This window comes from Athene cunicularia (assembly GCF_003259725.1).
Source record: "Athene cunicularia isolate RWA chromosome 6 unlocalized genomic scaffold, athCun1 chr6_part2, whole genome shotgun sequence".
In the NCBI taxonomy this organism is placed as follows: Eukaryota; Metazoa; Chordata; class Aves; order Strigiformes; family Strigidae; genus Athene; species Athene cunicularia.
Window position 1 is genome coordinate 3,438,744 of NW_020799106.1, and position 16,198 is coordinate 3,454,941.

A 16,198-nucleotide genomic window follows, 5' to 3' on the forward strand; every position below is an offset into this window, starting at 1 on the left:
AATGAAGAGTCAAGAATCAAACTGCAGTTTAGTCAAATAACGTGTATTGTATCTATTCTGCACAACAGCGTACAACAGATCAATGCTCTATGCAAAAAGCCAAGGGATTCTTGACAACTGACTCATGTCTCTGAACACTTAATTTAGCGTATTTTGCAAATGTCTAATAATATGAAATGACTTAGTTTAAGTATCAAGACAAAGTCAAGAGCTACTTATCAACACCTTTCCCAAAACAATAAGTATTTTGTCCTGAAGATCATCTTTTTTCATAGTGACCCAGTGTGATGCCAACCTATTTACAGTTTCAGAAGGAGTAGTGTTTCACAGAGACTGAACAAATTCCTTGAAAAACTTATAGATAAAACGAGGTTCCAGGTTTTCCAGAAGCATAGAGACCTTCCTGTGACTAACTCATGTGACACACAGCGGTGGGCTGAACCCGGACCAGGATACTATCTTCCTGCTGAGCTGCAGCTTCCCTCCTGTTCTACCCACCGTTGGAGCATTGTCACCAATCTCTGCCCAATTCAATTAACAATTACCTTTGCACACTCACCTAAACTATTTTAGACGCAGCCATATTTTATCATTCTACTGAAAATTCTACTGAAACATGTTTTCACATCTGAGAATGACATGTATATGCAAAATATATTGCAGGATATTTACATACTACCATACCTGTTGAGAAAAATCAAAATTACCTTGTATGATACAACACCTATATGGTATTTTGCCAAATGGTTAATATTTAGGCTCTGTTTGCTCATTAAACTCCACAAATACTTAGAAGAAATATGATTAAGTAGAAATGCATCAAACATTGCAGGTAAAAAGGAAATAAATCCAGTTGAAAGATATGAGAAATTGCCCTAACAAATGTTTATATTAACTTTCTTCTTTGCCAATGAGAATAGAAAATAAGAGTTAACTGCCTGTTACAGTGACATGATGGTAGCATTGTGTGTCATCCTGAAGAAAACCTGAGCTTGGAGCAACCTCAGATGACTCATCCGTCAGATGGTGGAGACTAGGAGAAAAATGAAAGCAATGTTTTTACTTCCTGGGATAGGCTTAGTAGCTTAGAACATCACTTCTCACATCCTGCCTGCTGATCCATAAGATGATACCTATTACTGTCCTTAAGATGATATTACATCCTACTCTTTTGCAGAAAATAAGGTTCTCCAAAAAGAATCAGTTTCTGAGGGTGAAGAGGAAAATCAGGGTTGAAGAAAGCAGCAATAGATATCTTGGAGTAAGGAGACAAAAACAAACATTTACAAAAATGTTTTGCAAAAAAGCTTAAGGACAAGCAATTGTAACTTTTAAAAACCAAACTCACGTTGGTAACAAGTATATACTATTTTAAATACTTACTGTAATACCATGGGATGGTCCCATATGTTGCACATGAAGGCCTGGGGAATTGTAGTAAGACATTCCAGCTCTAGTCAGTGAAGTTGGTGGTGTGAAACCAACTGTGTGACTTGCATATGACAGACCTAAAAATTGTTAAAACAATGCAACATCAACATTCTTGTTTATATTACAAACTAAAGTGTGAGGTTTTTTTACAATTTTTTACTTCTGAATCAGTGATAGGTTAAGAAATGGTAACTGCTGCCAGATTTGACATCTGAAAAGTGTTCCTTATAGTGAAAAGCATGATGTAGAATTAATTTTTTTCCTGTAGCAAACAACCGTATGTTTCAAAACATACATGACACAATTTAAACATAACTTTTCACTTAACATTAATGGTGTAAGGCTCCCCTGGCTGTTTACTTTAAGTCACAAGTATTTCCATCCAATCTTCCATTTCTCTTGGACAAAATAGCTCCCTGAACAAAATACAGTCTGAAGAAACAGAGGTTGCCATCTCACACTGGGCCACTACAAGTTTCCACAAAGGAACTGGATGTAGGTGGCTCCTCCAGGGCACACCAGACCCACACCCAGGCTTCTCCATTTTGCCCCAGCATTTGTGGGCAGCGACCCAGAGATCTTTGGGGCTCTGAAGTGGAAACATTTTGGCATTAGTTGCTAGCTGGACTAGGCTAGCAACTAACATTTAAAATTACAACTTGTTTTATTAATGAAAGCCTAATATTCAGAAGTGCAGATACCTAATTCTTACATTGAAATATTTCCTTTCTGTAAGAACTAATTTATAAAAATGCAGACTACCTTTATAGCTAACCAAGGTAAACAGAAACAGCAACTGCCAAATGCCTAAAGCTCAGACCTTGAAGTGTTCTGAGTATTTCTCAAAACAGCACATTTTCCAAAACCTTTAGCTCATTATTGCTTTCTGACAACATATCAGTAAGGTAGGAGACAAGACTTTACTCAGCTGTTTAGTATCAGCCACTAGCAACTGCTTTAGAGAACTGTGATCAAAAAAACTTCTAAAGGTCCATTAAACTTTTATAACACCACACTGGATATAACAGTTTTCACACTTCAACACAACCAATGCAAAACAGTGCCACTGCAGTTACAGTATGCACCAACACCCAGCTTTGTCCTTCACTGCATATATCTCTGTTTGTGCCTACAATCGATGAGACAGGATCTTAGGGGGGAAAAAAAAAACAAAACAAAACAAAACAACAAAACCCCAAGCCTCAGATAACTAATAAAGTTATACAAGAAAACATATTCCCCTTGCTTCCTTCAATTCTGTGTTTGATTTCCTACATCCCCAGTGTATGTCTGGTGTAAATTATGAGCGGCTGCAATAGAATCACTGCCACTTTAGAGGAGTTAAACAATGCAGATTAACAAAATCAATCTGCTTTTTGACTACACAATCTGATTGTCTGTACAGCACATGTTTTATTACTAAGTGCTTTTGTAAGCACAAGGACAGAAACAAGTCAGTGTTCAGGTAGGTGAAAATGTGTTGCAAGTCAGAGATAAGAGCCCAGAACAATAAAAGGCAAAAAAAATGCTTTAAGCCACATCTGCAACATTACAGTCTTGGACTGCTTTGGGATAAACCAGCTCCAAAAGTTTCATAAATATGTCTACATGGCAGTCAAAGAAGTGATAACAGAGTAGTGCATTTACATCCAAGTAGCTCATCTCCGCAGCCCAAAATCTCTCGCCTAGCTGCAGAAGCAAAGCATGTAACAGTTTATCTATACTAAAGACTAATTGGTAATTAGAGTAACTAATCCCCAGCTGCCTAGGAAGCAATACTTCCACAGTCTTCAAAGTTTCATGCATTGTGCTAGAAATCTCAGCAGGATCTCAGCCTGTAAGAGTCCTCAAAAGCAGCAACTCAAGCCATGCAAGCATAAAAGGCTCTGGGATTCAGGACCCATTAAACCTGCCTGTCTATCCATATGAAATTACAGCGTTTCTAGCTGGTTTCAAATTATGTTTCTACAAATTCAGGCACATCATTTTCAAAACAAAACATGCCACACATCATGGTTTAAACCCTGCTGGCAGCCAAACGCCATGCAGCCACTCGCTCACGCTCCCCTGCCCTGGAGCATGGGGGAGAGAAGCGGAGGGGTAAAGGTAAGGAGACTCAGGCTGAGCCGAAATCAGGACACCGAGTCATACAGTTACTTGATGCAAAATACAGCTGTTTCATTATTCTGCACAGATAGTTCTGACAGTGTTTTACTGTACTACTTTAGATACAAAATACTCTCAAAACCTGTTTGTTTTCATCCATTACCGCATTCATAAATCCCAGAGCTCTGTGCAAATTTCCCCGCTGATCTTATTAGTCCTCTAACAAACCGCTGCTTCTATTTTTATGAAGTCTGAAACTCCCCAACTGTGGATATTAATTTATCAGATGTGAAGGACAGTGACATAGCTGCCTGTGGAGAAGTCATGGTCTGGAACATTTAGTGTGTCAACGTTATCAAAATTGTGAACTCTGTTAGAAATGATCATTTCAGCTGTGCTATTTTTAACTCTGCTTCAGACTGTGTTTCAGCATCTCCTGTTTGTGGGATAGAATTCCCACTAGAACGCAGCACTCTCGTGTCAGCTACTGATGGGAAGACAAGTCCACAGGGAACAAGGAATGTGCTTCAGTCCCAGTGTAGGAACAAACTGCTAGGGTACTCCTGCACAGACACATCAGTATCTAAATCGGGTGCATTTCTAGGTCATCTAGGACGCAAGCGTGTGAGTTAATAGATAATTTTTCCTACACATACTTTTAGTTATAACCACTGTGTCAACTACAGATAAAACGTGCACTTGAATACTGTATTGCTCTGAAAGCTGCACAATGTATAACCATGACTGTCCACAGTAGTTAGTTCAGAACAGTTGTTAGCATAACTACATTTCTGTACACTCCGCTACAGGAAAAGGATAAGAAAACATATTGATACCTTGCAGAACACTGAAGGTCAAGTGATTTGGCTTATTTCAGAAGCCCAAAAACCTCTACCATAATGCTCATCTCTAACACTGTAAGATGGCTTATGGCCATAGCTAGTTTTCACACATACTTACTCCTTTTGCAACACCTGGATGAAAACTGAGTCCTTCTGAAAAACTAAAGTCAATCTTGAAAATTAAAGAGTTTAAAAGACAGTTCATATGTTCTAGCAGACCCGTGTAAATAAAATGTCTCAATCCTATCTTGCAGAACGTGTCAATATAGAGCACATCTCATTTGCCCCTGCTGTAGGACTTTGTCTGACAGGTTCTAAAGGTGAACTTGGGAAAGCAGAGCATGCAGAATTTGCTTCGTTATGCACAAGTGAGTTTGTCACCACTGTATAACATCTAACAACTTTTGGGCTAACAATCTGTTTGGCCACTAACTTTTAATGACTGTTTAAGTGCAATTTTAAGGGATTTTAAATTTCAATAAATTTGTTAGTAACACAAATACATTTCCTTTGACTTAAAAAAATATATTCAATAATTAAAAACTCAAAAGCAAACCAACCTTTTCCATACAAAGTCCCAGAGAAAGGAATTGTTAATTTTATAGTTACTGTTTTACAATGGAAAATAGCAGAAATACAAAAGCCATTTCTGTGATAAAGAGATTAGACTTCCTATAAGAAGTTTTGATTCAGAGCACAATAGCAGTCTCATTATTAGTTCATCATCAAACTCTAGAAATCTGTTTGAACTATGCATCCTGTTTGGCAACTTCTGTGGAACGGGGAAAAAGAAAAAAAAAAAAAGAGACAGTAAGAGAGAAAAAGAGCAAAAAAGAAAATAAAAGTTCAAGTGATAGCTGCTTAACTGACCTTTAATATCTATTCACAGTGTAAAACAGAACCATCCAAAAACCATATTGCACTAGAAGACATCTAAGGCAAAACTCTTCTTACATTTATACTGCAGTTTTTTTCTCCAGGCTAGCTTTGAAAGCCTACTGAACTAAATATATTAATAGGGCACGTTACTATGTGATGCATACAATAACTTTAGAAACTGGGTTAAATATTTACCAGGTGATATAGGTCTGCTAGAACTTGGTGAGGGTGTATAAGGGATAGGACTGGACACAGTGCGAGGTCTTAATCCTTGTGCAGACATCTCATTAAAATATCTAACAAAAAAAGGTAAAGAATAATTAGATCAAACCTTTTAAAATGTGCCATGTTTTAAATGTTTCACTGTGGTTTTTTTCAATTCCCATAAGAATCACATTAGATTAATGAAGGACCAGCCACCTTTAGGAAGTCATGACAGGAACTCTCATCATTGCTGAAGGCTGATACTGGCTTGGCTTTCAATGGAAACAACTGGACTTATCTTAGTCATTTGTAGGGAAAACTGTATAAGTTGCATACGATTAGAATAGTATATATTAAGGCCAGAGGTATACATCATGCCATCCAATCTGACCTATACTACATTCTTGCACTTCACACAATATTTCTCCATTGAACCCAACAGCTTGTCTAGCCAAAGTGTATCTTCCAGAAAGGCATTCAGAACTAGTCTGAAATCATCCAAAGTGTGTGTGTGTGTGTGTGTGTGTGTGTGTGTGTGTAATCATTAAAGTATTGGTAATTGGTTCCAACAGTTGATCAGCCTCACATTTTAAAACACACCTTGTTTCCTACGTGAATCCCTCTGGTCTCAACGTTTAGCCAATTGCTCATCATGACTTTTGTCACTGGAACAGAGAGACATTTTGAACCCAGGACTGTCTCCCACTAAAGATACTTCTAGGTTGTGTTGCAGGACACCTCACACACTTCAGTGTGATAAACCAAACAGATCAGAAACTCAGGAAAGGCGTTTTTCCCTGCCTGTAATAATTTTAGTGATATTTATTTGTACTTTACTCATTTCATACAGTGAAGCTTCTTCACAGCCATCGAGTGCTATATAAAAGGAGATAAAGATCATACCAATTGCTCCTACTTCCCACTTACTGTTTATATCTCAGAAGTCATTTTATGTATTTTTTTTCCACAGCACTAGGCTGGCGGCTTCCAGGTTAACTTGCTTACACCCTCTCCTCTTAGATTTTCTAGTCATTCTCTAGATTAGAGATTCCCCTGCTCACCTTCACATATGCACATCAGTGCACCTGGGTTTATATTACTACATTTAGCTGTGTTTCTTTACTGGACACAGCAAAGCAGCAGGCAAAATTAGCTAACAGCTCTTTGACTTTTATGTGTCTCCCCTTCTACCCCTGTCTTCTCAGAAATTCTTAGTAGCTACATTTATTTCTAGATCACAGGAAAAAAACCCACAACATTGAGCAGCTTTAAAAATATTCCTGTTTGATGGAACTCACAATGATGACTACTTTGAGGTCTGTGAGCCAGTTCATAAACTATTAGAAACATGTTTTGATACTGCATCTTAGTGATTTTTCACCAGGATATTCAGAATTACTAAGCCACAACACTTAACGAAGGCAGTACACTGTAGTAACACCAAAGTTGTTTTAAATCTGGGTGGATTGGGTAATAAAAGTAGCTGCAATAAAACATCAGAAAGTTAAGAAACTGGCAAATCAAAAGTTCAATTAAATATAAGTTTACTAAAGAGCTACCAGTGGCAAGGTTAGCAAAACTGAACTGGCTAGGCTACCTCTGCAACACACAGTAACTTGTAATGCAGACAGTACATGTATTGCAGCAAGGCAGCAGTCTTTGTGATTTAATCATATTATATTTTTACATAGAGATAATTTTCTGTAATTCATCCTAGCGCCTGGATGAGGTGAGCTGGAATAGCAGCACACTGTTAGGATGCTTCCTGGTTTCAGACACTTCCCTACTACTCCAGAGAACAGGATGGAGGGGATTGAGAAAACAAAGCTATTGCTAGTCAGGAGGAAGTTTTGGGAGAGCTGTGTATTCGGCATTCAGTAAAGCATTTACATCTACCCCCAGCTGCAAAAAATAACTATCATCAGCTAACAAAACACACCTGAAGAAACTGAGTATCTGATCCCTCACCACTACCACTTTTAGGAAAATAACATAAGATGACAAAAATCTACATTTTAAAATCATTACTGCATGTAGTTTCACAATTATTTTGTCTACACAGTTCTCCTAAGACCAACCACTCTAATACCTGCTTCTTCCTTCCTTTTACTTTGTATTACTTACACTGCAAATATCTGGAGCAATTCTGTCATGCCTTTGTAGTACCAAGAAAATCAACATGACAATGAAATTTCTTAGTAGTATGGAACAGTTAATAAAATTCCCCTATTGATTACCACTTCCTATAACTAGTTGACCAAAAAAAAAAAAAATAGAAATTTTTGGATTCATACTGGTAACGCACATGGATTTAGATTTTGACTCTTATTTCCATGACAATGTAAACACTGGCAGAAAAGACTTAGGCTAATAAAAGTAGATTCGAACATCAGAATTGTGTGTTTCTAAGAATTTAATTTATATAGCATTCAGTACATCTTAATACCAGATGTCAGTTGCCCAGTATTTCATTAAAATGAAAAGATTACCTTGAACTTTAAGGGTGTTCCTTAAAACAAAATACCTGGTACTTTGTTTCTGGTAAATTATGTCTTATAACAAATATACTGATGACCCCAGAAGAAATCTCAGTATCTGAAGAATTGACAGTACAAGGTAACTCTTAATTTTATTTATTCTAGATTTAGAGTGATCCTTTAACGTAAAACACTGCACCAAAATAATGAGCATTTGATAAGTAAGAATGTTTTATTCAAAGTATACTTAAAAGCCTCTTTCAAGATATAACACTGTCATGTGATTATGATGTGAGAAAACACTAAAAGGCCTCATATAAAACCATGAAAATCTCAAGACTATCTAGAAGGTCAATGCAAGCAACGCAGCTTGCACTGGAGAAAAATAATGAAGGATGTTACGGTTTGAACATCAAGAACAACCCAACAGATCTGGAAATGCTTCCTCTCTCTAAGGCTTTTACACAGTATCCCTTTGTATTTGGCTCAACACATTCCATTTTCTGCGAAGGACAAAATAGCCCCAAGTAAGGACATTGTTCCTACCTCACAGAATTCCTTGCAGTTACCAAGTTAGGGGGAAAACAAAGGTACTATGATTGATTTATCCTGTATCTCAACTCCACAATGGGAATTATGGACATATGGACATGAATATAAACTATCTTCAGATACAAATATTTTCTCACTGTTAAAAACTAAAGCAATTTCTACACAAGTTTGATATCATTATACTGAAGATATTCTTGGACCATGCTGAAATTCTGTATGTATGTTAAACCCATATAGATGTTATTACTATAAATACTTATTCTATAATATGCAAAAAGTAGCACGAGTATAATAAGCAAAATGTCAACGTATCTGGATGGTTAAAAAATACAAACCTTTCATCGTCCATTTCTAAGCTGGATTCACTTTCTGACAGTTGCCTGCAGAGTGCTTCCCTACGTTCCATTTCCCTCTGTAATTTTCTCTGAAGTCTCAAGTTTTCTTCTCTCATATGTCGCTCTTCTTCTAAATATTGTGCCATCTTCTCCGAATCTGAAATTCAGAATTTTGTTAAAATTTGATTAAAATTCAATCTCACAAGCAGACAAATATGTTGTGCTTAGTTTTATTCTGGTACTTCAAGAATGAGGGTGCAGAAAATGCTCAACATGGATCATTTAAAGTTCTCATCTCCAAATCATTATTTCAAAGCCTACTTCAGAACAACAGATATTAAAATAAATTAATGGTTGACAGCAATTCTGGAAATAAAAGGTAAAAATCAAAAAAGTTTTAAGCATTTACTTAAATATATTTGAAAAGGAAACAAGACATGAACAATAAAACCAAAACTATAAAGAAGATATACAATGACTCCTGCTCCATTAAAATAGTGCGATTCCATGCCTACAAAGATTTTACTCCGGCACATAAAAGAAATTATTGTAAAGATATATTTCCATTTAGAAGGAGGAAGCCCAAAACAAGTTCTGAAACCCAGAACACTCAAACCTGTATTAAATTGCTACCTTATATGTATTCTACAGCATTCTTTCAATGACACATTTTATCATAGATTGGCCAGCAGAACATGTACCGATATTAAAAGCCAACAAGTTCTTTATTCTTCACAAAGGGCAATTTGAGTTTGGAATTCTAAACAAATTCAACAAACATCACTTAAATAGTCTGGTATCACAGGCTATTTAAAGTGATAAAATCAAACTATGGAAAGCTATGAAGCATTTTGACAGGTTAAGTAAAACAGAACACATGAAGACTTATGACACTGTATTTTGTGGGGTTTTTCTAATGTTTGATCAATTTTATAGTAATTACTTGACATTAAAGAAGAAACAAACTACGATTCATCATCTTTTGTGACCAATTCTTTATGCAGCACCCTTCAATCAAAAGAATGTTCCTGTTTCAGATGCCTGTTCGCAAACTATCTGCAATATGTGATTTATCTTTTCTGTGAAAAAACTGCTTCTAAATAGAACAGTATCACTTATTGAAAACTATTATTATACCAAAACCGTTCCTAGACTGGAAGTAAGTGCTTCAGGAATACAAAATGTAGTATCAGTATCAAGAGTTTAGTAAGTAGATTTTACTATTTGTGAGTAATACTAGAGGTTCCCTCATGACAACCCATTGCAAACACCAAATTGAAAACCGTATTTCAGTTTCATCTTCTGCTTGCACGCTAGCACACCCACCATTTCTGTCAGTACTGCTATTCATACTGCAGTTCTGTTTAATCCGTTCAAAGGGAAAGAGTACTTTTAAACCTAGATTTCCTTTTTTGACTTTAAATGCTTCTAAATTTTTACTCTAAATCATGATAATTCAAAAAAACCCACTTAAAAATAATAAAGAATACTTGAAATTAATTAGGCCAGATTTGTACATAGATTACATTATATCTAAGGCCTTGCTCTCGTTCTGAAGTTGAGTAAGTGAAGGCTGCAGTGCAGAATAAGCAAGTACAAAGATTAGCAGTCCTTATTTTCTTTTAACTGACACGAATTATTAATATCACCAACTTGCACACAAGGCCTCTGCAAAAGAACACTCTTTCATCATCTCTGTCTTTAAGGAAGGCCACTGCCCCTGGCAAGCTATTTCTCTAAATATTCCAGCGAGCCTGTCAAGACAAGCACATTAGAGAGGGAGAATATTGCCTGTCTCCCACTCACCCAAATTTTTCTGTCTATATGGTTAGGTATCTACTTACCTATCAACTGAAATATAATGCTACTGTCTAGGAACTATGCAGAACTGATGGAACTCGGAAAATCTTTTTAGCATGAAGGAATGAAGGATTGGCACTACAAAAATCACACCCTCCTGCCAGCTGATACCATGTGCAAGAACCACAGCCTCTTCTCTTGAAACGGCAGGGCAAAAAGCAAGCTTTCCACTTCTGGTCAAGGGTCCAAGACACAACAGAAACACAAGGACTTCTACACAATTATTTATCCTGTCCACCTTCAAAGCAATCTTACATAGGTAAAAATAAAATAAGATTGCTTTTTCTGCTATATTATAAAGTCAAATAACTGCCTGAACAATTGTTCAGTCGAACACAGTTACAATTACAGGTAGCTGCAAACATCAACAAGCGAAATTGTTATATACAACTAAACTTTATTTTGCTGTTAATTCTTTTGAGAAATTCTTAATTTATACAAGACTCTTACAAAGTAGGCCATAAGTAAGTTTTGAAAAATCTTTATGTTGAAATACTGCTAAGTCTCTGAAAAACAGAAAAATAGAAAGAAACATTTTCTGGCCCAAAATATTCAAGAAATATTTGGTGATTCTTCCAGACATCCTTCTAGTAAAGCTAAAAAACCCCAGCTGCAGTATAAATACATCAACAAGCAATAATGCTACAATTATGAAACTGTTTTAATACAAACTTGCCCTATATTTTTCCACTTCTACCACAAATTCAAATTTGTGAAAGTATATTTTAAAATGTCACATTACACAAACTTAAAAAGATTTAAAACAAGCTGTTTACTCACGCTGTAACTGTGCAGCCCTCAGTTGTTTCTTTAACCTCTCCACTTCATTCTTTAAAAATCTGATATGTCTCATCATATTTTCTGGAGAATCTATCTCCATTGATATGTCTCTGGGTGACGGTGGAGCAGATACTGGCTGGTCTAATTTCTCCTGCAAAATTCTGTATGAAAAATAGTTTAAACTTTACCTTCAATTCTAATGAGAAGAGAATCCCTCACAACGCCACTGCAAGGATTCTGACAGGTATATAAGATTTATTTTAACTACTGTCTTCGGGGAGAGAATTTTGGGAGGATTTATAATGCCTTCTTTTTTAACTCGAACTAAAAACAGGTAAAATTTGTTGTCCAAGCATAGATGTATTTTCTAAAATATTCAGATATTGACACTCCCAAATGTTTCTGCATACAGTTCAGGAAAAACAAATTCTGGACTATATATGCTTACCTCAGTTTTATACTCAAACACTATTTATTCCACAATAACTTACTTCCATAATAAAATAACTTCTAAGCAAACCAATTAATCTCTTATGAGTTTTTTACATTTATGTTCTTAGAGGAAAAACACATATTCAAGATGAAAAGATGAGTAAAGTATGTCTATGGTGAAACACAAACTGTTCAGCGTTTCACTGTTACTGAAAGAGAAAACTTTACAGATTTTCGGAAGCATAGTCAAACTGTCTACTTTTTCTCTTTTTTTTTTTAATCTCCAACAGAAAGATATTCCATATAGTAAAGATTTCAAATATCTCAAAAAACTGATTGTAAATTCAGGAGTCATTAACTTCTCTTACAATAAGCACATGGCAGATACAAAATGTTCTAAATCGTGATTTTTAGAGTTAACATATATTTTTCAGCCTGATAACACAGAATTGTTCGTGATTAGAAACATGTTGGTTGGCCAGATTCAACTCTTCCCTGAAGAGCAGGGACAGCACTATGCAAGCACAATTGTGTGCATGGCCCAGTATTCACACGTACCACACAAAGCTGTACTAAAGCATGGTCTCACTCCGCCATAGATCCCTGTAAGAAGGCACACAGTCTGAGATAAATCAAACCAGAAATGGTTTGGCTTAAAGAGGCGCCTTTAAATCCAAGATGCACAGAAATCCTACCAAAGGCCCATCCCACTATGGATTTACCACTGTTGAGTATCACATGTAGCTCTTCAGAGCACCTTCCACACAGTAGGGCTCTGTAAAAGGAAACTACAAGACCTGCAGTTCACCTAGGTTCAGATGTTTTCTCAGGCCCCAGTCAAGATTCACAGAGTCACACCAACATAACTGTCCTTAAACATGTAGAAGAAAATAAGGTATTCATCATCTCTTCTCCCCTACTCCCCCCAGAACAGATTTCTGATATGGCAGCATTAAAGAAAATATTACTTTAACACATATTTTTAATCTTAGCTTTCCCAGAAATATAAAGTCTTAATGTCTTAACTTCTATTGAAGAAACAGCAGGAAGCCTCAATGGCCTGAGTGCACACCACTGAGAAAAAGCTCAAGTTTTCTGCAAGCAGATAGGAAAAACCCAAGAGCTTCTCACATAGCAAATACACTGAAATACCACATTATTTTTCTGGGCCATGAATATAAAGCTGACCCCAAATCAGATGCTTTCAAAAGAGTTTATGAGCAGTTGAAAAAATTGAGCTAATTCCTTCAAGCTTTCCCAGATCATTTCTTACATCATTTAGTTTCATCTTCTTTAAGCAATCGAGGATGTGGCATCATGTAAACAAGGAGCTTTACAACTGCTGTAACTTCCAGGTTTTCATAGATTAAACAATTCTTATGGAAATGAGATGAACATATTTAATCCAGAACCTTATGTATTAAATATCTCCCCCACAGTAACACACACACTGCAACAACACAAACCGTTTTTCTGCTTCAAGCTTATCCATCCTCTTCCAGAGACGATTCACCAGTGCTTCTTGTTCTTGTTCCAAAGTATTTTCAAGGTCAATCTTCTCACGTCTTAGCTGGAGAGGAAAAACAATCAATGAAAATGATGGCAATATGTATGCAAGGAACTGTCATTAGGAAAGATCATCGTCATAACACCACCATTTTACATGATGCTCTACGACAGCAAGGAGAAGGTGAAGAGACAAAAATCAGGCACAACACACCGACAGAGCCAGTGAAAAATAAAGAGATGCAGTTGTCATCTCCTTATCAGAATTTTTTCTCACAGAGCTTGTTCCCTCTGGCCAATAAGGAGGAGTTTGAAACCTGGACACACGGCACTGATGATGTAACAAGCCTATTCAAAGACATCTCCTATTCCACTCATGTCTGAAGTTCAAACGGAATTTACTGTCCACTGCACAATATATACGATTTGAAAAATTTAAAGACTTTTTTAGTATCACAGTTTATCAAGTGTATCACAGTTAAATAAGCCAGAAATGGAAAAGAAGCCATCTTTACCTTCTGTTAAATAAAGAGGCAACATAACAAATATAGTAAACAAAAAACTGTGTGAACTGCCTTAAGTTGGGGAACAATTGACATCATCTGGAAGAGCAACTAACAGCGTCTACATGGACTGTGTAAAGTATCTGACACTGTCCCACGTGACATCCTTGTCTCTAAACTGGAGAGACCTGGATTTGAGTCAGTGGATAAGGAATTGTCTGGTCAGGGCAATCCCCAGCACAAATCCAGGCTGGGTGAGGAGCGGATGGAGAGCAGCCCCAAGGAGAAGGGCTTGGGGAAGACCTTATAGTGGCCTTTCAGTACTTAAAGGGGCTACAGGAAAGGTGGGGAGGGACTCCTAATCAGGGGCTGTAGGGATAGGATGAGAAGTAATGGTTTTCAGTTGAAAGAGGGTAGATTTAGATTAGATATGAGGAAGAAATTCTCTGCTGTGAGGGGGGTGAGGCCCTGGCACAGGTTGCCCAGAGAAGCTGTGGCTGCTCCCTCCCTGGCAGGGTTCAAGGCCAGGTTGGACGGGGCTTTGGGCAACCTGGGCTAGTGGAAGGTGGCCCTGTCCACAGCAGGAGGTTGGGACTGGATGATCTTCAAGGTTCCTTCCAACCCAAACCAGTCTATGATTTTATGAAGTGTCACTGTATCAATCCCTACGAGCAGAAACAGATGTATTTTTATCTTAGCAAAGGCATTACAAAAGTAAATGCTTAACTTGACATTGTTCCCATTTACTGATTGTGTGATCAAACATTCTTGATTCTACTATAAGCTAATGAAAGCAGATACAATGCAGAACCACATATAAGGAAGTCTATTATTAGTATTTTAGTACAATGCAAATTTTAATAAAAATACACTAGAATACTAAGAGGCTCACCTGATCTTATTCAGTAACACTGGCAGCTGAACTCCAGAAGTAAGCAGTAATTAAATGTACTTGAATAGAACACCACCTTTAAGGTGAAAAATAGCACGGAGGCATTTTTCCCAGCCAAGCCCTAGTTAACACTCATCACTTTCCTGATGGGCAAATAATCCTACATTACAAAATGGAATGACACACGTTTACTGCATCACTGGGTGAAGTGCTATTACAGCATTTAGATCTGCAAGGGCTCTGTGCTAACCACTAAATTAATACTGAGATACCCAAACAAAATGTAAACTTACACACTTCAGGTAACTGTGCAAGTTTAATGAATGTAATGAATGTATAACATTCTTCTTTAAAGCTAAGAGGAATTAGTTATTGTAAGTAAAAATACATATACTGACGAGTAATAGGGAACATAATTAGAAGAAACACTCTCTAGTAAATCTTTCCATGCCTGAGTTTCCAGATGTACATTAACAGTTGTACATTACACTTTAATAGAAGAGAAGCCAGGAGCAACATGCTTCAGCCTCACAGGAGGGGTGAGAATTTGGATCCTGACCAGCACTTAGCTCCCCACACCAGCAGCAGCTGTAGTGGTACAAAGGCAAAGGGCTCAGCCCGGGGAGACAGAAGGCACTTTGCCTCAGAGCACTGCTCATCAGCCAGTTACACCAGTGCTTGGGGCTGACAGTCTTCAGAGGGAAGGAAGTACCCAGAACGCCCTGGGAATCTCCACACTGTGCTTCTACATTACCAACACACAGATCTTCACTACACTGCAGAACTATCCATTAACACACGATGGAAAAGGTTTGACTGCAGGTTGCTACTTCTGCAGCTGTGGTTTTTGCATCACTTCAGTGCAGCACGGTTTAGACTCATCAGCTCTGACACAGTCTTTTTACAACTATGTTACTGATCCAGCACCAAACCAACCCACAAAAACGTACTGTTAAAAATAAATCTATTTCATTTAATGGTAGGAAGAAGAGCACACTGGAATTTGCATACAGAGTAAATCATTTATAACCTTGGATTTGAAAAATCTAAGATTGCATTTAGTAATATAGCAACCATCACCAAGGCAGCAGAGTCCATTAATTATAAATCTGCAAGTAGGTGACCATGCACAACGGCAAGGTCAAATCATCTGCAACAAATACATAAATGAGCCTTGTGTTGTGCCCTGAAGGCTGACAGGCATGCTCTGATGAAACACCAAAGAAACAGGGTTGTGAAACAAAGATCTAAAACTCCACATTTTCCACAATATGAACACACAGTGGAAACAAGTATCTTCCTGTCCTGATCTTGAGTGTTGTCCCAGTTCCTCCCAGCATCAGGATATTAAAGCTCTGAGGAAGAACACCTTGAATTGAACTTACAGAAGTGACTGCAG

General features: G+C 37.2%; 1 protein-coding gene across 1 annotated transcript in view; it reads right to left on the bottom strand.

The window, feature by feature from the left end:
- Positions 1–16,198, bottom strand: part of CCDC6 (coiled-coil domain containing 6) — a 54,579-nt gene that overhangs the window by 6,505 nt on the left and 31,876 nt on the right. The window contains exons 5-9 of the mRNA XM_026851751.1: positions 13,365–13,468; positions 11,467–11,627; positions 8,827–8,983; positions 5,454–5,554; positions 1,384–1,508 (exon numbers count right to left, since the gene is read on the bottom strand). Of these exons, the coding sequence (XP_026707552.1) occupies positions 1,384–1,508; positions 5,454–5,554; positions 8,827–8,983; positions 11,467–11,627; positions 13,365–13,468 (648 nt within the window). The remainder of the gene's footprint in view (positions 1–1,383; positions 1,509–5,453; positions 5,555–8,826; positions 8,984–11,466; positions 11,628–13,364; positions 13,469–16,198) is intronic.